The 24961-nt window shown below is 38.6% G+C and overlaps 1 protein-coding gene across 1 annotated transcript; it reads right to left on the reverse strand.

Annotated features, from left to right (window-relative positions):
- Positions 1-3777: 3777 nt before the first annotated feature.
- LOC145999856 (DNA replication complex GINS protein PSF1-like) lies at positions 3778-24859 on the reverse strand. Its single transcript, XM_083137124.1, has 6 exons — positions 24701-24859; positions 19709-19773; positions 12586-12681; positions 11178-11268; positions 8838-8954; positions 3778-4193 (listed from the first exon to the last, which is right to left on the reverse strand). Exons 1-6 carry the CDS (start codon positions 24770-24772, stop codon positions 4050-4052), a joined length of 585 nt encoding a protein of 194 aa, XP_082993250.1. The 5' UTR covers positions 24773-24859; the 3' UTR covers positions 3778-4049.
- Between the last annotated feature and the right edge of the window lie 102 nt (positions 24860-24961).

Below are 24961 nucleotides of genomic sequence, written 5' to 3' on the forward strand. Positions count from 1 at the left end.
ATAATTCCTTTCCCTAAAAACATACAAAACAAGGGGGAAAAAATAAAATAGCGATGGACAATTTGCCTACAGTTATCTTTGAGGCTGGTGTACAACCACCTTTGGCCTCCATTCGATGCTCGATCACGTGTTTACGTTTTCTAGTAATTTGATAACCTCTTCGAGCGCTGTCGCATCACGTGAACAATATCTTTGGGAATTCACAGCCAGTGCTACAAATCAGCACATTCCTCGACATAATTTAATTTTTGTTACTTTGTTCTTTTTAAACACGAGAGGGCGAAACAGGATTTATATAATATGATCAAGCTCTCGTGACGTAGCAACTTGCAAACCTATTCACCAATAAGCCATGGGCATTTGGTTTCAGATCTTTCGTTTACAATTTTGGTTATTTTACGTCGCTTTTTATCTCATTTGGTTAATCGCAACGACAATGATACATATACCTTACCCATGGTTCGAAACTAGAACCCCCGGTCTTCGTAGCCCATTGTGCTAACCACTTAGGTCTACCGAGAATCTTTCCATTCCCCATGATCGCGAATAATTTATCACTATCACTTCTGTCACGCCAACAGTGCATACACGTGACACTAAACCGCACAAGAACGTGAAATCTTCAAAGTAAACCCCCCAGACAAATTACTTCCTACTTGCATACGAGGGGGTACTGATAAGTCCTTCGCCTGTGTGCCTTCTATTTTGATATGAACAAATGGTAGGTTGTAATGAACGTTCAACCTTGTAGTTTCTTGTAACCAAGAATAAGCCTTTTAATACAAGTATATCTTTGCTTTCGTTGATAGGTTAGGCATGTTAGTTTACGGCTTCTAGCATAAATACACTGTAATTTTTCGGGGCTTGACCTAAAGGGTATTATTTATACTAACAGTAAGAGACATAAACCTAACAACTAAAGCATTTCGCCTGACGTCAGAAGACCAAGGGTGGGTCTGGACCAAAAGTTTTTTGAGAATTGTGTGATAAGTGAGTCCCTCAGCGGTTCAGGGAAGACTAAGTGGAAACGACAGTGGAGCCATAATCAAATATCTCTTCTTGACCGCAAAGCAAATTCATGAAGATATGGCTCAAACACTGGGGGATCCTTGCTAAAAAAAACTGGTTTGGCAAATATCGGGCTGTTTAATTCAACACAAACGATGGGTCACATCCGGGGAGGCCTCCAGTCGTGATTGTGCAATGAAACTGTGGTTATTTTCTTAGGCAAGAGGAGAATTTCTGCTAACCTGGTAGATAAAGTTCTGACCCTCACTCATGGAAGATTTGGTGACATGAGGAAGCTTTCCACAACGTGTCCTGAAACTTCTCAATGCAGACCAAAAGCATGCTCGGGTCATCACTTCCAAAGCAGTTCTTCAGTGATTTCAGCAGGATGGGTATCGTTTTGTGGCCCAATCGGTGTTGATGACTGTCTTCTGGAACAAGGATAATGTGCTGTTAGTTGCAGTGGCGTGCGGTGCTAAATCAGACAGGGGAACAGGTGACCTGCACTTGCCCCCTCCCCTCCCCTCCCATACCCGTAATTTTACCAAGTAAAATTCAACCCTTATTGAAATGAACTAAATACAGCCCCCCCCCCCAAGGCCAATGGCGCATCCCCTCCAAATCATATAATTTGTGCCATTAAACCATATCGTAATCCCCACAATGCATTAAATTACGACAGCGTGTCTACCGAAATTAACTTCTTTCTTAGCTTTACAGAACACTATACTTGATCTGCCCCTCCTTCCTAAACAAAGGGCCCATCACTCAAGACCACCCCTAAAATCGTTCATCATAATCGAGAATATCGCTTGTCTTGTAATGCGTATATAGTATATAAACTTCACATTCACCTCATTCAAGCGCCAAACACGCATCCTAGTAACATATCATTGCGATCAAAGCGAGCAAGAAAATCTTTAAACCCATTCCTTGCGCCTGGTCTTGGGGCTGTTAGAACAGGTGGATGCGAGGTGTTCCCTCGGAAGCTATTTCACAGCATTTAGCCAAGGCATTTAGCAGACGATTAACTGTAGAAGATTTTTCCAGTTCGTTATGAATGACAGACGCAATTTTGCAATGAGATCAGGAAACTATAGACTTACTACACTCAAAACTATCACTACGACGCAATTAATCTTTAGCACATAGCAAAAACTCGAAGGAAAACTAATTCGCTGTCTCTCGTAGGGAACAGCTAGAGAGTTCAGCTTCCCTGGTGGGAAGTGGGACCATCAGGATCGTTTACCTTCGCGGGTGGTCGGAAATACTCGGCGTCAGGCACTAGAGGGTGGAACTACGAGGGTAGGTGAAGTAAACAAACGTACAGTCAGGGTGAAAGTTTTCTTCGGCGTCTTGATTTCGGGAGAAAGAAGTGTTCTTATTATGTTAATATAGATAATTAAAATAGCTTCAATGGGCGATAAGTAGGAGGGAACAGCCTGTTCCCTCTGTTCCATGGAGGGACCGCCACTGGTTAGTTGACTAAATTGAGGAAAGCTCCAGTACTGCAGGCGAATACTACACAACACTTCTCAATCAGCTGATGCAGAAACCAACGCCAATATGCCACGGAAAGTTCTCCAGAACAACACGTTAATGCACCAGGCCACAGCCATAATGCAGAAATTGGTTAACTGGGGTTCGAAGTATTGGACCATCTGATGTATTCGACAGGTCCTTTCGCAATACCACCTCTTTCGAAATCCCAAAATAAACCTTAAGGGAATTAATCCTCTTTGGTACCATTACTGAGGCCATTCAGGCAGTAAATATGTGGTTTCAGAATAAACCAAAGACATTTTATTTTGCAAGGTCTTCAGAAGTTGCGAAAAAAGTTATGGAAATGTGTTGAATAAAAACATCAACACCAATTATCAAATCTAATTTCTTCTAGGCAAAGCTAAAGACTTATCAACACCCCGTTGTATTTCATAAAAAAATCACCCTGACAAAAATTCAACATTCGTGACTAGCAGATAATGTTTTGCCCAAGTTTTTTTCTTTTCCATTTCTTCATTTTGCTCCTCTTCTTCAGACTCATCCGGAAGACGAAGTTGATTTATTAAGAAATTGATTAAAGCTACAGGGTGGCGCATATTGTACCTACGCAACTGTGCATGCACAGAAATATCCAATGCTTAGGCAGATGCGCATCTAGCAATCAGTGTGCCATGGAACATTGGCTGGTTCAGACATGAATCCAAACAGTGGTGGTGTTCATCCGAACTGGTTCCATTCAGTAGAGGCAGCAGGCACTACCATGATTGGTCACCATCAACCCATACCAGAGCATCACATGATGGGATGGGTCAGACAATAGAAAGCCAATGGCGACGTGCAGAAACAGAAGTCTTCAGGTTGGAGGAGGCGTATTCCTTGGGATCCTGATGCTTCTCAGTGGAGTGACCACTGCATCTTCTGAATGGAACCTGTTCAGATGAACGCCTCCACTGCTACATTTGGTGTCTCAACTGGCCAACGTTCTGTGGCAGACTGATTGCCAGACTTACATCTGCCTAAGCATGGGATACCTCTATGCATGCGGACCTGCATTCTGACAGGGTTGCCAACTGATATTGGTAAATACAATATGGGTCACCCTGTACTTACAGAATCGAGCCTGAAGACTTAGAGAGAAATCATGGGTTGAAGAATTGACATGGCAGCCACCGAAACAGTGTTTACACCCCAAATTCATTTCGTCTAACATGCAGAGTTGTATAAGTTACTCAAAAAAGTAAGCAATACACAGCAATAACAGAAAACTAAGATTCAATAATTTTATTATGACCAACAAATACAAAAATACACATTTCCAAAGATATTGTAAAAATTACACATCAAGTAGTTCAGAAGATAAATATTAATGTTCTTCCTGTATATAAAATGCAGTTTCATCAAAATATCTCTCATAATCCAGTGAAGATTTGAATGAGAATCATTCTCAGACCCGTGAAAGCAGATGTCGACACATTCTTCTCTCGGAGGCACTGAACGGTGGAAATCATGGAAGCTCCAAATACATTTGCAAATATCAATCACGATATCACATGTTGCAGTATTCCTTGGCGGATGAGTGGTTCACACTGGGAGCGGGGGAGCAAGTGTTGGCTGTTTTTCTTCAATAATATCACCTCTCCATCTTCGAGCTCAAATTTCCCATAATCCACCAGGCAGCGCACCTAGAGGGATGGGAAAGTTGCTTTTTCAAAATAATCTTCTGCTACTACGAGCACCACAAAATGTAACCGATAGTGAATTTTTAGTTTCTGCCAATGGAAATTTTAATCTCTGCCAAAGAAGTAATGACTTTTAAAATTTTGTATCTTTTAATCCACAAATTATGTTATTTTGTATTCTATGCACTCATGTGTGAGTACATCCAAAATTTTTGAATCAATTTCTGAACTTTTAAATCTGTATGATCTCCAAAAGACACCCTTTTTTTTCATTATGTTTTTGAAATTTCTCAACATTATTCTGTGTTCTCAAAGTTTTGAGAACACTCTGTAACATCCTACACAAAAAACTTCTACTGAGAGGTGTTAGGTATATTTAGATAATAGATAAGTTTTAGCAATGGACTGAATTGCCCACAGTTTGATATATATGGATGCAATTCTTCTGTGACATGTAATTCTTCTTAATTGTTAGTAAGCATGCAAATTACTTAAAACGAGAGCACTAATTCCGTATGTGAATCTTCTGGTGATGTCTCGGTGCAAAACTGTTTTTATAATGTTCTATTAATTTCTATGGCCAGTCATCTGGACTTTGGAGTCGCTATTTAAGAACTTAATAACAACGATTACAACATAGTGTTCGAGAACCTTGTTTGTAAACTTGTAATTCAAACTTCTTGACTACAACAAAAAACCTGGCTAACAATTATAACTAGAGCTCGGAAGTTGAAGACCTATAAATTGCCAAAAAAAAACTATAAAAAGACCTAAAAATATAAAAAAAGGACGTATAAATGTGATCCAAATTAATTAATAACTTCAGTTTTAATTACATATTTAATGAATAAAAAAATACAAAATTCTGGTGGTATGGAACACACAGTGTGAAAAAACTATAGGAATGAAATGCATCTTCTTTCAGACATTATATATTTTTTAGATTAACAATAATTTGAATCATATTTGGAATAACCACACTAGGGTTACAGAAATAGGACTTCGGACTTCAGTCATCCAAAAAGGATTTTCTCTGGTTTCAGGGATGGTTCAAATATATTTTTCTCTTTCTTTCTTTTTATTTATTTACTGCAGAAAGGATGTTTAAGAGGTGATGAACTGATGATGATTCGAATTGGCAGTAAAAAGGTAGTCGAAAGAAGGTGAAGTTGAAAAAGAAAGCCGTTAAGACCTAAAAAAAGGCTAAAAAAGGGCCAATAAGCCAAAAAACGCCAAAAAAGGACAAATAAAACCCACTTTTTCTGGCCTAAAATGACCCAAAATGAACATATATTATGTTGGGCCTCGTCTTCGAACACCAGGAAGAAAAAGGATTTTTCCTCAACTTCCGATCCCTACTAATAAGTGTATCAGCCCATGAGGGCCAGGCCAACCTACCGACTGTCTGCCTCACTCCCACCAGAAGTGCGAGATAATCCAACCAGTTACGGGGTGACGTGTAGTCAGCACAACAAACCCCAAACCCCTGTCGTAGTAGGTTTCCATGACTGGGTTACGCTACTCAATCGTAGCTCCCCAATTTCCTCAAGATGGTGGGTGGCCACCGCTCCCATACACAGGCCGAAATCTCAGAACAGTTGTTACTCTTCCTACAGGAGACTCGAATCTTCATGCATCCTGTAGTCTGAGCCCAAAGCCTAACACCTTAGGGAGAATTCACGCCGAAGTGACAAGCTGCAAGCGACACAAGCACATTCAGTCTAAAGCAAAATATCCATCACACATGCACGAACAACAGCAAGAGGCGACACAATACAGCTTGCCGTCTCTCTTTGGTTTGAAAGGTTGCATTGATTACTAAGGGTTCGCTTTGGTGTGAAATCTTCGTTAAACCACACAGCCTCGGTGCAGGACAAAAAACATGGCTACAATTCTAATCAATAAAGCCTATCTCTATGACAGAGTGGTCAGCGTAATTTGTTACAAAGCCATAAGTCTCAAGTTTGTACCCTGGTTAAGGCAGGGATGTATCATTGCGTTTGTCCAATCCATCCCCGTCATAATTAACCCAAGAGATAAAAATCAACATAAAATAGTCAAAATAGAAAGAAAGAAGAAAATTAATAAAATACTGAATTTATGTTTAACCTTTAGAGAAGGAGCAGTAACGAATGTCTGTCAAATATTGAGATAATCCAGTTGATAGATAGCAAGATAAAAGATATACCTGAAATCCAAGTTTGGGAACTGACTCAAAATTTTCTCTGCGGAGGCAGAAGAAATAGAGGCCATGATACTGTACTGTAAAATACTCTAAACTATAGACCCGGTCCTGATTAGCCTTTCTGAGCATAAAAAGGCCCAAAGAACAAACTTCCCTGAAACTAGAAAAACGTTTCTATCCTGAGCTGCAGATTATTTTGTATGACATCTAAAAGCTTCCTCTATGGTGATAAAAAGGTAACTTATATTGTCATAATTTTCATGTGCAAAAATTTAAAAAGTAATCTCTAAAATTTTATATTTATGACAATACGAAAAGGTTCTCTTGGTACACTTTATGTTCAGATAAGACGATCCTTCTTTCTTTCCTTCTCTCTCTCTCTCTCTCTTTCAAGACTGTAACTACGATTGGAAGAAAATCACTATGCAATTTGCTTCTACTGGGAGTCAAACAAGGACCCTTTCCTTCGACGCCAATACAGAAATGTATTTCTGCAACTTTTAGCTAATCGCGACGATGGGGGGATGATTGATGATAGGAAGAGATTTATGAAAGTATGCCCTCACCCAGGCTGGGATTCGAACCTGGAAACTTGTGAATGAAGACAGTGGATCTTCGAAATTAATAGGATTTAACCATGAAATTGTACAATGCGGAAGTGCGAAATTTTCTAAATTTCACGCAACTATTTTAAACCGCGTTTACCGCAACCATCATGAACTTTGGTGGCCAGATTGAAAGTCAGCAACTTAATGTGGCCGGCCTTCGAGCTGACATGTTCCAAAAGTGAGTACACTATTCTTATACTTTCTGCCAAACTGGTTACATTTCTCTCACTTTTTGTATTGTTTTTGTGAAAAAAATCACGTTTTTAGTTTAGTAAATTTTGGGTTGATTATACAGGAAAAGGGTAGTGCATTCCAAGTGTTGTAAAATTTCCTACTAAGTACATATTGGTAATTTTAGCAATAAGATTGGTGTGTTCATAAACAAAAAAAAGATTTAAAATGAACAAAAAAATAAGATTCTCGCAACATGTCATCTCCTTGTACTAAGTTAAGAAGTTAACAACAAAGCATACAGCCATGCCAAGGTCTCCAATGGAGCTAAGGGGTGTTCCGTATAGGATGCCGAATTTGAATCGAGTTCTATTGATTTGTTTCGAGGTTGGCAGACCTGTTCTTACCAATGTTGGTATCTATTGTCATGCCGATTAAAGTAGCCTCAATTGTTTTGACTCGTCGAATGAGACCCTTGCCTTACTCAATGAAAAATTCCCGCAATGAGTGATCTATTTGCATGGTGACCAGGAATGGCCAGCAAGGTCATGTGATCTTACACCCTGCGACTTCTTCTTATGGGGTTTGTGAAATCACAGGTGTATGATAACAAACCATGAACCCTTTTGGAACTGAAGGCGGAAATCATACAGGTGATTGGAGGCATCGGGACAGACATCTGCGAGAGGGTTAGCAATAATTTTGAGGAGCGTATACTCAGTAGGGGTGGACATATGCCTGACATTGTCTTTCATACGTAAATGGGAGATGTTACTGCTTACATGCAAGGGTTGATCAAATGAAAAGGTACGAAACGTCGTAACAACGGAATCGTTTATATAATACCGATGCCGCGATGGGAGAACGTAGCGTGATATGTAGGGGTGCGATTGGAGTCGCCACGCGGCATCGGAGCATACAGGGGAACGCGCATGCGCAGGAGAGAGCAGAGGCTCCGATACAGAGCATCGTCCAAATGACGCGGCAGTGCGTGTTCGGACAGGATGGCATTAACATTGGCAAATTCGACTGTTGAGGAGCAGCGAGGCGTTATCCATTTTCTGACAGCGGAAGGTGTTAAACCGGCCGATATTCATCACCGGATGGTGAACGTTTACGGGGAAGACTGTGTGTCTGGCAAATCAGTGAGGAAATGGAGTGCCCGTGTTCGTTCTGCTCCATGATAACGCACGTCCACACGTCTCCAGGGTCACACACGCGGAACTGGCCAGGTTCAAGTGGGAGCAGCTAGACCATCCGCCCTACAGTCCGGACTTATTCCCCTGTGACTTCCATGTGTTTGGTCCCCTGAAAAACCATCTCAAAGGAAAACGCTTCACCTCGGACGATGAACTCAAGGACGCTGTGAAGGACTGGGTCACGTCACGGCCAAAGGAATTCTGGGAAAAAGGAATCATTTGGCTCGTTCATCAATGGGATCAATGTGCTCAGGCCTATGGAGGATACTTTGAATAAAGTATTCATTTACACCGACAGTGTCGTTTTGTACCTTTTCATTTGATCAACCCTTGTATATGTGAAATATAAGTACTTTCATGATATTTTCCCTAATTTTATTTAATTTTCTAATTCGGCATCCTATACGAAACACCCTATATATATGAAATTTTACGATGAGACATGTTGGGAATAGAGACCAAATCACAATACCGATACACTTACCTCAATGAAGAGGGATTTCGGTGGCTTCATATCTTGGGTGAGATCCAATCCGTAATTGTCCCCGATGGACCTCATGTAGCTGGCAAGAGCCTTGCTATAGCTATTAAACCACTGAATCTGCAACAAAGGCAATGCAAATGTTACTAGGCTACACAACTGTACCTCACCCAGCTTACCCACCAGACACCAATTTCTTTCAAGCACCTCAACAATTTTCTATAACAAGGTTTTCAGCAACCAAAGGGGTAGGTCAAAAGAGCAACGAAGAATTAATATGTCCCAGGCACTCCAAAATTGCATACTACCAGGATAAAATAAAACTGTTTCTTGTTGGTAATGCATAGATTCTACTGGTTCTTATCTCAATTTATAAATGTAATCCGAAAGAAAAAAATATATTACAAAAAGAACAATTTTATATACAAATCAAGTTCTGCAGTGATACAGACAATTAGGAGTTGCGTGAGCATTCTCTTGTAAAAATAAGTCTCCAAAAAACAAAAAGGCAAAACCCATTACAGTCACCTGGTTACCATGTCACATTTCAACATAATATCAGCCCCATCTAGTTTGCTGCACTTTTCAATTGATTCGTTGATTTCACGAATACATGATGAAGGTTGTGCAAATTACTCACAAGTTTAATATATATATATATAATATTAATTACGTCTTGCGAGTATCGAGGTAACTCCTGCGACGTTTCAGGGCACAACTGCTCCCTTCCTCAGGCTGCTCATGTTCAGGTTATGTATAAATCATAACCATGTCAAACTCTCCATAGGTTCAGGATATAGGATTGGTAAAAGGTGTTTGGTTAAAACAAAGTAAAAATCAATCTAAAACCCATTACAGGTACATGTCAAACTACCATGTCGTTTTCCCAAAACTGGCTATTCATAGTTTTAAAGTTTTAACATTACAAGGAGGAGTTTCTAATTGGGAAGCCTGAGGAATGGAGCAGTTGCACCCTGAAACGTCGCAGGAGTTATCTCGATACTTGCAAAACGTAAGTTAATATTATATATATATTGGTTGATTTGCTTTATTAACTGCTTTTCTGCCAATTTTGGCTAATCATCAAGATAAGGATGAACGGTGACGAGATGAGACCGATGAAGGGACAAACACAACATGTGGCCCACAGAGGATTATACTGATGGCGAGTCCAGACGCCAGAGCCTCGCTAGTCTGCCAAATGCATTCCAGGTTGTACCACGTGGAAGGGAGGTTGGCATTTGGGTGTGTGGGAAACTAGACGAGGCTACTGTATCAGTAGAATATAAATTGCATTGGCCACACAACAACAGTTCTGCCAACAGAGATGTAAAACTGGAGAAAAATCATTTTTGGCTTCTAGAATATACAGTGCCTTTTTCGATCAAGTCATCCGAGGAAGGGTGGAAAGTAAGATCGCTTCTGCCAGCATTTAGACCCACAGCTGTACACTGACTTGCCACTGCATGCATCAGTACTTCATTATCCAGATAAGTGGTGTCCAGTTTGCATGTGTTTGTAAAGTGGTAAGATGTTAACAAGTGATTTAGATTGTTTTGTTTTAGTTTACGTATTACTGGTGTTTTTCTGCAGTCTAACTGCCACGCACAATTTGAAACAACGCATTTTTATGCACGACTCTTACGCCATCACAAATTCTTGTTGGGAAGTTAAAATACATTTTGCAGCAGAATTCCCAGATGTTCCCGTTTCACACAGAGACAGTGTTCGGATACTTGTGAACAAATTTAGGTAATCAGGGTCTCTTCTTGATAAGAAGCAAAGAGGTAAAAACAGCGTGTGCTTAATGAGGAGAAAAGTTGAAGTACAATCAAAAATCCCTTCGGCACCTTGCACAAGAAACAGACATTTTCATGACGTCTAGCTACCAAGCTTTCAAATCTCAAACCATACATTAGAAAAATTGAAAGAACTGATACGTGCTAGTGAAAATTTCCTTTAAAAATGCCATAAATGTGTGGATGCAGGAGAACAAAATTTCCACCACCTCTTGTAACAAGGTAAGTGCTTATTTGAATTGTAACTGTCAATGTAATTGTACAAGCTTCATTCATTACACAGCTAGCGGCTCCAGTTACGCAAACATTGCATCCTGTTTGCCGGCAGACGTGATCTTACTTTCTGCCGTGCCAACCGTCGTTCCGCAGGCGACTCGACCGAAAAAGGCACTGTAGTAGTGAGTCATGTTATGTTTCCTATTTGAGGAAAAACGTACGAGAGAAAACAACATGCCTGATTGTTGTGCTGTTTCTGTGACATTTGTTTTTTGTTGGATACAACCAATTGGTAAATAATTCACATTGGAAAAGCCCTACTATTTACCTCTGGTTCACACAGGTTGTACTTGATTTCTGGAGGCAGGATGCTCCCGAACTCCCACCTCATCTGCCGAACCCTCTGCAGGCGGTTGTATCTGAAGTCACAAAAAGGAGGAAAAACTATTAATACTTTATAAAAGTATTTGAAAACCTATTTTTCAAAAGTAACCGAGTTATAATTAGTTATTGAAAACTAATTCAGTTACTTTTACTAGCTATTATGCATGTTTCATGCATGAACAGCAAGAAGATTGTTCCTCTTTTGAGGGTAGTGAAAGGTCCAGGAACATATAAACTCTAACGAGTTCTGTAACCAGACCGGAACCCTTTTTTCTAGCAAAATTTAAGTTCGGCGCAAGTTGCGTAATGTTTCATTATAGTTCCGAAGTTGTGCCGTATTTAAATTGATCCAGAAAAAAACGTTCTGGAACCAAATTAAAGTACTTTCAAGACAAAAATGTTCTTTACGGTCGAAAACCCATTTACGCATCATGATCTTCTCTCCCGGACTGGAATTGAAATTATTTACAATTCCTGGACATTTAAGAGCCCTGCTTTTTCCCCCCACTAATGTGACAATCTTGAGTTAAATTTATTATATATTAATTGGAAATAGGTATACATGAAACAATTATGTCACAAATTTATTTATAAAGATCAAAATCTAATTTTGATTCTTTTAGCAAATTGTAATTTGGTTCATTACTGCTGAAATATATAAAAAAGTAACTTACTTGTAACTGCATTATAAATAACTCAATACTTCCAAAAGTTACTACATTACATATGCACAAAAAAAAATCCACAAGAAATCACAAAATGAATAATACTGATGATCACAGTAATATCTAAAAAAAAAAAATGGATCAGCTTAATCAGATTGGTAAACTCCAAACTTTATCAGCTTCAGATAAATTTTCATATCAGTCCATCTCTATAAAAAATATTGCACATATTCAAGGCTCAGTTGGACGTTTAGCCTATGGCAAGGCAGCTGATTTAGAATTTTCCTCTTCTTTCAAAAAACCGCTATGAAATTCCAAAATCTGAAAAATGACATTGCTTAGAATTCATTCTAGAACATTCATGTCAATCTTCATGTGGCTTGGTCTTGATATTGTCTAGATATTATCAACAGTTTAATAGGCTTATGTAGCCACAAAATTATTGAGAATATCTAGGCAACAGCAAAAGCAACCCATACGAAGATCCATGTGAATTATGCAGATGTAATTTTTCAGAATTTCGTAGCGGTCTTTTTTTTAAATGAGTGGAAATTTGGAAAACAACTGCCCTTGCGTAGGCCAAAGGTCCACCTCAGCTTTAACATTAAATTCTGTCTGTCATTTTGCTTAGAGTCCTATGAAGTTAATAAATGCACAAGCATTTGAATTCCAAGAATATGCACTCACAGATAGGCCAGTAAGCATCGCTTGTTCCTCTCAAGAGCTGTATGCCGCAGCTGCACTCCGGCAAAGAACGTCTGGTCCCCAGCAATGGTAGCATTCCTGCAACAAGGATTAGCATACAATTACTATTTTGTGTCTCAAATTCCTTAACATTATACTAAAAGGTTTTAAAACCTTATACTTGTATGCTTATAACGATTAAATTACAAGGTATAGTCAAACAAAGTGGCTGCATTTTAGCATGCACCTATTGCTGATCTTCACATATTTTCGACTTTAAATTCGTGCCCGTATACTGTAATAAACAGTATTGGATTTTTGTTTCTTTTTTGTGTTTGTGTATGATTCTGTATGCTTGGGTTTCTTCCATGGTTCTGTGTACTTTAAAAGAGCCAATAAGATTTGAACTTTCAGCCCACCCCCATGCGACGCGGGAGGAAATATAAATATGGCCTCTGACAGAGGATAGCAGAAGGGAGAGTTCTCTTCAGTCTCCAGTGGCCTCCCATGAGAAAAAGCAATGCTTAGCTTCCACTTGGCAGTTCTGCCGTGGGGCTCAAGTTAGAGAAATGTAAATAATGTAAATCAGAGAATTATTGGAAGAATCCGAGCCTTGTTTTGTTGAATTGTAAATAAATGTATAAAGCCCATTTCTGCGAGTTTTCAGCCATCACCCTGCAACATTAATTCAGTAAGTTCTTGCCTGTGATTGATTCTTTGGTTCCGAGCGCTCTGGTGAGGAACGGGATGGGAACCCAGGACTAACGAGCCTATTTAGTTGTTTATTTGGGTTTTTCCTGCCAGAAGCGGCCCGGTAAGGGTAGAGTGAGGTGGAACAATACCTTAAGAAGAATAAGTGTTTGGGGTCCACGTGCAGCCACTTATGAGCCACTGCGAAGGCCTTTTCACCCATCTTCCTGCGAACTGAGGCCATTGTCGAACTTTCTCCTCCATTAGTAAACTTGCTGTTGTGGTAAGCATGCACAGAGATATTGAATTTTCATTTGCCACGAAATTTCTGTAAGTTTTAGGCTGAGATGGGGCAAGAAACCATTCCTCTTCACTGGCGCAAGTGTGTACAGGAGGCACAATGTTTAAAGTAACAAAAATCGCATTTTGAAGCTCACTTCATTAGTGTTGCAGCTTTGAGGTTGTTTTGTAAATAACAGTTGATACTTCATGGAAATTTTGAGCTGTGTACAGTCTGCCCTGAGAGGTTTTCATTTGATTGATTGATTGATTGATTGATTTAGTTTAATTTACTTCGCTTTTTGTGCCTCTTGGCTAATTTGCGAAGATGGGGATGAGTGATGAAATGATGAAATTGATGAATGGACATTCACAAACAACCAAGCCCGACCGGGATTCAAACCCGGGACCCTTGGCGTCGCAGCGCGATGTGCTAACCACTCGGCCACAGGGTCGGGCAGTTTTCATTTGACTATTGTAATATATTTACATCAGTGACATATTCTAAAAATCTGATCTAGTTTAATGCAACAATTCTTATTTATTGCATATAATTATTATATATTAATTGCATATAATAGAAATAAAACAACAATGTAGGCATGCAAGTTAAAAAACAAAAACACAACTCTGACAATGTCAAATTTTCCGGCATTTTTTGTGAAAAAAGTTGGTTTATTACAGTATATAAGATAAAATGGAAGAACAAGCCACTGATTTACATGAATATACACATACACACAGAATATAAAAGAATGGAATTGGAGCTTTCCTGGGGACATGATTCGAACAAGTGTTCTCGATGCTTGGCTGGTAACTCAATAATAATGCATATTACATTTTTTGAAAGCACAATAATGTACGTACGGTGAATCTTTGATTATATTTTTCAAAAGCTTGTTGAAATTAATAAAAAATAAATAGGAAAGCATCTTTAGGGTTACGGTGGTAAGGTGTGCACATATTTCAAGCAGGTGTTTATGCCTATAGTTCCGTGTTTGCATAATATAAAACCATGATTTTAATGAACACACAATTTTGTTTAATAGAAACTTACAAACTGAATACCACTTTCAATTCTTAGAAGTCTCAATGAAGAGATTAAATCAATTTGAAGAGATTTTTTGCTTAAATTTAAAAATGGTTACTTAGAGTGTGATGCCTGTAAAATTGTACGCATGTATTTTACTGAAATTTATATCATTCCCGAAAAGATTCCAGTCAGGAACACTTTACGTTACAATCTTTCTGGTTTTCCAATGAGAAACTGGATCAAAATGCAAAAGTACCAATAAGAAGGAACTATTCCTCATGTAGTTTATGATTGTTAAAAGCATTAACCTTTCATGATGTAACATTTTGGAAAACACACGCTCCCTTCATCAGGCATTTATTTGTAGTCTGATCAATGTTACAGTTATAGCAATATGATAAATTTAGCAAACACAAAAAGGAAGCAGTTAGACAAAAAATCTTTTGATTTTGATTTGATTTTGTGTTTTAAGTCCACTTTATGCACATTAAGGCTAATCAGGACTGGACCTACAGTTTAAAGTGGGATCCGAACCACTATGTGCCTCCACCGGGTTCGAACCCAGGACCCCTTGATTACAAGGCAATGACACTACCACTGCGCCATCGGGGAGGCCCAAACAAAAAATCTTGAACAATGTTACATTGTTGGAACATTACCGATGTTCTAATGCATTGAATAAAATCTCCCATCTATTTAAACCTGTCTGCTACTTGTGCACCCCTTCATTTTCTTCCACACCCCCATTCAAAACCTCTTTTCAGCTGAAAACACTTCGCTCTGGTCGTGTCATGCCATAGCCCCTTGACTAACTTGTGTCTGAATGTTTACTTCGTATATCTGTGTGTCCTTGACCTCTTCCTTGGAGTGTAACACACAGTATGTCTTATTGCACTGCCTTCAAAAACCTGTTGCTTCCAAACTGGCAGACAAACGACATAAAATAACCTAATTAAATGAACCACATTTCCAAACATGTGGTTGGGGGTAAAATCAAGCAAAAACGAATCAATCCACTAGCAGTATTCATTTTCACTGGTATACTTCCGCAGATGCCTACTAGAAGTTGATTGGAATTTCATATAGTGGTTAAAGGTTGCACGCATGTTTCATTTTCCCTTATTTTCAACACCGCACTGCCCAATTTTCATCCCCCCCCCCCCCTAGATGATTAATCCTGGTGCCGCTGCTGCCTCTCTTACTTCATTCAAACCTTGTTTTCTTTTTAATCACATGCTTGTTCTCAATAATGTGATTTCACATACCCGATCTTGAATCTAAATTTGTAATGTTTAAATCATGCTCGTCTTATCTCAATCTCGTGTTTCTTCATATTTACCTACATAACCTTTTGAACAAGAAGAAATTGTATTGTATATATTCCTTTGGATTTCATGTCTGGCAGAAATAAAATAATGGGAATGGCAATGTAGACTCACTACGGAGTTCTCTTTTTCACAAACGGGGTACGCCATCACCTTTGTAATTTAATCCTACTGAAGAGATCAAGATACATTGTAGAAAAGGTACTTTTGAATTAGCTGATTAAAAATCATCTTTTTTCTGGGCCTTGAAGACAATCCTAAACCTGATAGTAGTCTGTTTCATTTCAGAAAATGCCGGGCCTCGTGGCAGAGTGGTTAGCACATTGTGCTACGATGCGAGGGGTCCCAGGTTCGAATCCCAGCATGGGCATGGATGTTTGTGAGTGTCAATTTCATCATGTCATCACTCATCCCCATCTTCACAAATTAGGAAAGCAAATCAATCATTTCAGAAAACGTTGTCTTTTTTTTTTTCCTTGTGCATTTTCTGGCCCTTTTGGCTTTTTGTTATATTTTAAAATCATTTTTGAGGTTTTTTTTTTTGCTCCTTCCTTGATGTTTCATGAATTTTAAATGAATTTGCTGGCATAACTTACATATTTAAATTCCCTAACATGGTCTTTTTAGCACGTATGACATTAATCGAAAATATTGTCAATGCAAAAGCACAACATTATTTTTAACTGAGATCCTTGGCAATGGATTTAATAATTAATCGTGGTAAATTTATTTTTCCTGTAGAAAACTTAAAATACTTTTGTTGAAGCCTCGTTTAAGGTTCTCTTGCTGGCCACTATTATTTCTTCAATTTGTGATTTGAAAGTAAAATTAGTCACAATATGAAAAATAGATATTCTGTATTTTCAGATGTTGACCGACTACTGTATCGTGTAAACCCCACTCTTATACAGGTTTTATCGAAAATTTATGAAAATAAGTCAAGCTATCATTTTAAGAGCAAATGCTATCTTTAGGTCATTTCTAAACAGTGTTAAGGTCATTCTACACGTTATTTTTTTAGATTTTTTAGGTCATCAACTTCCGAGCCTTACTGACGATATTTGGGATTCATAATTAAAATTTGGCAAGATCTTCAATTGAAAAATTGGAGCAATTTTACAATACCGGACACTTCCCCAATTTCTTTCATATTTCGCATACTCAATAATTTAGGCCTTGTAATCACAAATCTGCAGTTAAAATTTGGCACTCACGTGTAGAACTTGCAAAATAAGCAGGTCCGTGATTGCAACAGACACCCTCGATTTCTCAGGAAAACCAATGTTTATCACAAGATTTTGTGTTTTGAATACTTAAAGAATGAAATATATATTCCTAATATTACTACGAACCCCAAATTTTTACTATGTGAGCCAAACCTGACCTAACCTAACCGTGCATGGTTCGTGGGGCTATCCGTGAATGGTTTGGAGCTACCCGTGCATGGTTCATGGGGCTACCTGTGCATTGTTCGAGGGGTGTAAGGCTAATTGCAACCACGGACGTAGCACTTGAGCGACAAACTTTGCGATAAACATTGGTTTTCTTGAGTGAGGGTGTGGGTTGCGATCACGGATCCGCTTATTTTGCAAGTTCTACACGTGAGCGCCAAATTTAAACTGCAGATTCGTGATTACGAGGGCTAAATTATTTAGTATGCAAAATATGAAAGAAATTGGGGAAGTGTCCGGTATTGTAAAATCATACCGAAAATGTTTTCAATTGTTAGGTTTCAACAATATAACATTATTGACAAGATTCATTGTACAACTGTTTATTCTTGTTAATTCTATCCTATTGTTATAACTGTAGTGTCTTATGAGGGAGTGAATGTTACATCATAAAATGCATCTGAATCCTTGTAACACCTGTAACACGAGGAACGATTCTACAATGCAGAGGCAGCGTAACCAGTGTTACCGCAGGTAACAGCAAAATGTAAAGAAAGTTTTTTCAATAAAATAACAACATCGTTAAATAAGTTAACTGACAGTGTTGCAGTCGAGTGTATATTGCAGGACATTTTTTCTGCAGCTGAGAAAAGGGTAGAGGCAGGCTGTTCCGCTACCCTCAAGAGGTAGCAAGAGGAAAGAGTGCCAATGCAAGGGAACAGCGGGGAAATACTTAGAGGCAAGTGTGCTAGGAGGTTACAGGGGTGCCCACGTTGGGGGGGTTATGGCACAGATTGAGCCATTGAAATTTTTTGGGGTGATTTTTTTTTCAAATAATATAAAATTAAACATTTATATATTTTTCAAAAATATATGTAAAGATTTTACACCTTAAATGCACCATATTTAATCCATTAGATGAAGAAAAGGAAGTGTTTAAGGGTATTATCGAAGGTGCGGAGGAGAGATATCCAAATTTTACATACTACGCCTTAATTGACATGTGGGTTCGGGGGGGGAGGAGGGGTAGTGAATTAAATTTTGGGGGTACAGTGTCACGGGATTTCTGTAGTGGAGGAGAGAGAGTTCGAATATTAAATTTTGGAGACTGTATTTAGTGATATGGTATCCACACGTTTTTGACCCCGAACATGCTAAAGCAGAAGCTGGAAAGGACTAAGAAAGTATTGGCATCCAATTAAAATTAACATTCTTGAAAGCCTGCTAAGAAATGGATGCAAAAATTTTCTTGCTCACTTTGCTTGCAATAATGTTTGGCTAGGATACGTGTCTGGCACTGTGAATGGGAAGTTTTTATACTACAGCTGCATTACAATACAAGTGATATTCTCAATTATGATGAACGATTTTAGGGGTGGTCTTGAGTGATGGGCCCCCTGTTTAGGGACCAGGAGCAGATCAAGTATAGTGTTCAGTAAAGCAAAGACATAAGTTACTTTCGGTAGACACACTGTCGTAATTAAATACTTTGTGCAGATTACGATATGGTTTAAGGGAGCGAATGATATGATTTGGGGATGGGGGGCATGGTGGGGGGGGGGGTGCGCCATTGACCTTGGGGAGGGATGGGCACCTCTGGGGGGTTATTCATATGCCTGTTTAGGAGCCCAGTTACCGGTGCAGCCTACCAGATCAGCAAGTGTTGTCACATTGGATTTCCAGAAAAGAGCTAAATCCCACTTAAAACGGGGATATTATTTCTCTGAAGCAACAAGACATAGACTGTAAAGCCAAAACTGGATTTAACTACAATTAAGACCGTTTAGTAATAGACAAAAAGATAATTACTTGAGCGGTTTGTGATTTGGACAAACCTTGCTCCAAAAAACTAAGTTGGCAACAGTAATACGTACACCTGGACTTCCCTTCCACCGTAGGAGGAGAGGAATTCTGTCGTCTGCTCACCGTACAAACTTCAAACTGACCAGAGAAATTGGTTCTTCTTCCCCCTTTCCACCTCTTTGCCAAGAAACAGCGATGGTTGACAAGGCTCGACCAGACCACTATTCACTGGATTTTTGCGGTAAGGTAGGAGTGATTGTGGAGTGCAAATCATTGAGCGGAGTGCAAAAAGAAGAACGAAATGAACAAAAATCTAGATCGAAGGCATGTTTTTTTGGGGGAAGGGGCAGGGTAGGGTGGAGATAATAACGTCTGATGGCCGGTAACACTTTTGAAAAAGGCACGCCATGTCACTGCTACAATGCAAGCAATACGCACAAACAAGAAGAATATCAAGATATTGTTTTGATTTGGTTTGAGTTGGTGTTTTAAGTCCACTTTATGCACAGTAAGGCTAATCGGGACTGGACCTACAGTTTAAAGTGGGATCCGAACCACTTGTGCCTCCACCGGGTATCGAACCAAGATATTGTAAGAGTACTTACACATCCCTCTGGTTCTGTTCAAACAAGGCACGCATTTCTTCCAGAACTTGTCGAACCAAGTCTTCCTGTGGAGAAGAAATTGTAAACACAAAATTTAAGTACACATGAGAAACAATATACCAAGTTTTTCATTAAACCTCTGACACACAAAATGCTTACAGCTGAAGTATCAATATCTTGGGAGTGTTACATGCTTAGGGTGTAGAAATGTGTATATAACATGTAGTGTCTATTTCATGAATTTATACTTAAATCTGTTAACAAAGTATCTAATATGAAAGGACACACAAAAGCACAAAATCATAGGTTTACACTTGACCCTCTGTACCCCTGCTAGAAAGTGGAAATTTTGCATGATTTATGAAGATAATATGGTTATGAACCTTCCGGTGTTTTAGCTTGTGGAGATGTGTTGTAGTGAAGTAATGTGTGGGATTTATGCGATACTATTGGGATCAAACATCTTGGTTATTTGTGGTTTCTTTCCACGTGCTGAAACAAATTCCATGCTAATAAAACATCAAAATCTACCAATTAAAAATACACATTATTTTTCACTTTATGTGTGTGCACACAAGCAGTGTTTACGAATAACAAAATGATAAAAGTAATGCATCATTCGTGTGCCAATTCACACATTGCACCATGGAGCCACATAGGAGAAAATTCATATTTCCATGGCATGTATGCATATTTTTTCCTTTACACATGGTTGGTTTATTTACTTTGGAGTGTTACATTTAATGGTGTTGATAATTTTATGCTGTTAGGTTACGAGTGCTAGGTTTGGTGGCGTTAGCATTTGCACATGTTTTCTTATTTTTATCCCAACTGAGCGAGCATACAAGCGGATTTTACAAATAAAACTATGAAAGTAGTCCCAGGGGTCATACTTTGCAATCAAATGTCTCGGTCTTTGTGGATGGGCACACCAAAGAGGGTTATGGGGGTCAGATTCCTCCCTTGGCCCATCATGTTATACAGAAAATTATATTTTTCCACAACTTTACAATGGAAAATTTCTCGTCCTCTTATCATTTTCAAATAACAGGTTGGTTTGGATTGTCACAGTCAGCATTTAAAGTCCGCGTGTTCATTATATCCCCAGCGGTTAACAAAGGGAGCGGTACTCTTTGTTAATAGAAACACCCAAGTTGGCGGTTTTCTTTTGAAGTAGAAGCAGCAAACTGGAGTAGGAAAGCAATGTTGCCAAATTGAAAAGATAAAGAGGAAAAGAAGGAAATTGTAAGGAAAAAAAAGAAAGAGAAACAAAATTAAAGAATATGGAAAGAGAAAATAAATACAGATAAAGATTAAAAAGGAAGTGTTTAAGGGTATTATCGAAGGGGGGGGGGGGGGAGAAATATCCAACTCTTACATATTAGGCCTTAATTGACACCGGGGTTCTGGGGGGATTCTGAATTAAACGTGGGGGGGGGGGGGCAGTATCCAACTCTAGGTCTTACATTATGGCTGGTATTTTAGTTAGAGGGGGATTGAACATTAAATTGAGGGGGTATCCAATTCTTGTGTATTACTATTGTCTTAGACTGTTGCGGAAATTATGGTGTGGAGACTGAGAATTTTTTTTTTTTTGGAGGAAGCAATGCTGTCTAAAACTAGCATGGAAATTTTGGTGTATTGTATTAAATTTAAAGGAGGAAATAGGAAGCTCTTGATAAAGTGTTAAACCTTAGATTGTCGAGAGATTTCTGTAGTGGGGAGCAAGTTCGAACATTAAATTTTGGAGACTGTATTTAGCGATATTGTATGTAGTACACGTTTTCGACCCCAAACGTGCCAAAGGAGAAGCTGGAAAAGACAAAATATCTCGGGATCTTAAGAAAGTATTGACACCCCATTAAATTAATATTCTTGAAAGCCTGCAAAGAAATGGGTGTAAACATTTTCTTGCTTGCTTCACACGCAACCATGTGTTGCGAGAATTCGTGTTTGGCGCTTTACTGAGGTGAATGTGAAGTTTCATACTATAGCTGCATTACAAGACACAAGCGATATTCTCGATATTCATTAATAACATCACTTCTTAAAATATAATGCTTAGTGTTGGTATACTGCTTAATGTAAAGCAGGTGCATCATTTGGGACAAAAATAAATCGAATCCGTATGTCTAACTTGTCACAGGAAAATTTAAAATTTTCACTGAAGATAAAATCCAAGTAATTATTGTTATGCATTATGGTTTGTTACTAAAATAATTATATTTACCCGAGGAAAACTGGGGGTGAGTTCTTTGAAAGAGGAACCCTGTTATATTATCGCCCTGAGGTTAAGAATTTCTAGCTAGGGTTCTGTAATGCCTCGTGAAACAAACTGAATCTGCTATACGGCTGGAGCATATTATTTGGTTTGCCAAGGTTGAATTATTCTATCTTTATCTTAAGTTGTGTAACAATTTGTGTTAAATACTCAAATTGAGTTTTATTAACAAACTCAAAAATACTATTTATATGCATATTTACATATTTTAATTTACTACATTTAACCAATCAATGTGCTAGCTTTAAGTTTTTTCGAAAATCGAACAATCAAAAAATGTGGACAATGTAACATGGTATTTCATTCAAATAGACATCAACTATTACACATTCATCCAAACTATTTTCGGGGGTTTATGAACGATTTTAGGGGTGGTCTTGAGTGATGGGCACCCCTGTTTAGGGAATAAGGACAGATCAAGTATAGTGTTCTGTAAAGCTAAGAAACAAGTTACTTTCGGTAGACACACTGTCGTAATTAAATACTTTGTGGGGATTACGATATGGTTTGAGGGCGCGAATGATGTTTTTGGGGGGGCACATGATATAATCTGGGGGGACGCATGACATGATTTTTGGGGCGAATGCGCTATTGGCTTTGAGGGGGGTGGGCACCTCTGCTCTCCATGAAGGAAATAATATCCTGCAGTTTTGTCTTCATATTTTCATGTTCATATTTTCACTAGCAGCCGTGAGTGATAACTTGCATTATGCAAAGTCTAAGGAAAAACTAAAAGCACAACACTATAACAAAGCAACAAAACAGCACCATAACACAACACAACTAGTTAAAAAGAATCAACCCCGCACGTGGTTATGGTGCAAAAATAATAAGAGGCGCCTTGCAACTACAAGAAATGTAAAGAAAATGTGGCAACAACGTCTGAGTGCACGCGCTTATCGGGAGCGGCTTGGCTATTGTTTGCTATTGTTGTCAGTGTTAAGTTTTATAAAAGGGTTGCCGATGGGGACATAATAAACGCGCGGACTTTATGGAACAACTTAAGATGACCGGATCCCTCTCTGATTTTCTTCATATTTGGCATACTCATAAATCTGAAATTAAAAGTTGTCGGAAACGTCTAGAAATTGCAAAATAAGCTAAAATAAGGCAGATTTTCGCGAAATTTTTTGTTTCACAAGGAAAAATATATATTCCTGAGGCTAGACTCCAGTTTACGTGTTTCTTGCACACTCCTTCTTGCCCGTTTACAAAACTGTGCTAGCAGACAGCCGGCGCTCCGGCATCCGTAGGGTAAGTAAGTTTTTCTTTTTACACTTTCTGTCACTAAACATTCATGGGAACGAGGTATGCCTACGAGGTTAGGTTAGGTTCCATTAGCACTCATTTCACCCTTAAATATGTGCTTCATCATCGAAAAATGTCCTCAGTACGTTCAATCACGCATATCCGGACAACATCGGTTTTTCTCGATTTTCTCCTCCAGGAAATTTTTCCTCGCCTTGGGATTTACTTTGTTGAATTCCTTATAAAATAACTTTTCCAACGATAATTGACACATATTCCTTAGGAAAAGGATGTAAACTAGAGTCTTACCATTCCTGATACCACCATGACATCAAAAATTTTAACCTAACTGAAACTAACCTAACCACACGTCAATGGTTCGCAATTATTTATTTCAGGGCGTGTAAACAAATTTTGTGTTTCATAAAACACTGAAATGTCAATTTAAAAACCTTACATAATTCTCAGTCAAGGCAACAAGCACCTAAATTAATAGCATAAATATATATATATATATATATATATATATATATATATATATATATATATATATATATTTAGAGGGAGACCGATACTATCTAACCATAAGATGCTCCCGTAAAAAATACTGAAGCCCCTGCACCAAAGTACTTTCAATCTCTTTAATGAATACCTATATTTTTGGTACCCAGTTTAATCATCATAAGACACAAAACTTCGTGCGAATCAAGGGTGAACAGACGTATAATGCTAGTAATAAATCATTAACCCATTGTGTAGTTCACAACTGTTCTCGCAGTACGATTGATTGATTTAGTTTAGTAACACTTTACTATACCGGAGACGGATTTCTTCAAATTTACAGGAGAAAGTACTTACGCAAATCATTTTCTGTAGCGTTGTTTATGTTCGGGAATGTAGTTTTGATCCATTTTAATGCGAATGCATGTGGTTTTCTACGAAAATCTATTTCCGACTCACTATTGCTGTTGCCACCATTTGCTTTCTGCACGAGAGCACAATACGCTCTCGTATTGTCCGTATATGCTAAATTGAACGAAAGGAGTGCTAATGGAACCTAACCTAGTAGGCATACCTCGTCCCGTGATGGTTCGTGGGGCTATCGTGAATTTTTGGGCTAACGTCAATGGTTTTTGGGGCTACCCGTGGATGGTTTGTGGGAAATAAGGAACAACAGTAAGTACTCGTTAATGTAAGAAATAGACATTATTTTCGTTAGAAATTCATTACTTCACCTAAAGAAACGTTCCGCAATGCAGAATAGTACATTAGCAATGTAAAAAATTTCGAAATGAATCATTGATAGGTGTCTCCGGTATAGTAAAGTAGTACCTAAGTGATGAAATGATGAATGGACATTCACAAACAACCAAGCCCGAACGGGATTCGAACCCGGGACCGTTGGCGTCTTCACGCAGTACGAGATCGACAGAAAAATCTTCACTCTAAACATAGCTACTTACATTAAATGAAGGCATGGCATCTGGCGATCGATCTAATTCCTTAATTAGTTCCAAAGCTTTCTCGCAAAACATGGCTTATAATCTCTAGTCTTTCTGTAGTTTAATACCTAGAGCAATTTTGTTCAAAAGTTTGTCAACTCAATATTTGCCCGCTCAAGAAAATCGCATCGCAATCGCAACGCAAGTGTCTGCGACGAACATGGCATGTTTTAACCTCTTTCTCTTCACCATAACAAATTGACGCGACAACGATATTTTGTT

Source organism: Lepisma saccharinum, chromosome 16, assembly GCF_977018435.1.
Source record: "Lepisma saccharinum chromosome 16, izLepSacc3.1, whole genome shotgun sequence".
In the NCBI taxonomy this organism is placed as follows: Eukaryota; Metazoa; Arthropoda; class Insecta; order Zygentoma; family Lepismatidae; genus Lepisma; species Lepisma saccharinum.

Bases quoted from the DNA above. Each gene is read 5' to 3' on its own strand.
- LOC145999856 (XM_083137124.1), bottom strand. From the start codon at position 24,772: ATGTTTTGCGAGAAAGCTTTGGAACTAATTAAGGAATTAGATCGATCG. The intron at 19,774-24,700 runs GTAAGTAGCTAT...TCTTCTCCACAG, and splicing joins ATGCCATGCCTTCATTTAAT to GAAGACTTGGTTCGACAAGT. The intron at 12,682-19,708 runs GTAAGTACTCTT...TCCTTGTTGCAG, and splicing joins GAACAGAACCAGAGGGATGT to GAATGCTACCATTGCTGGGG.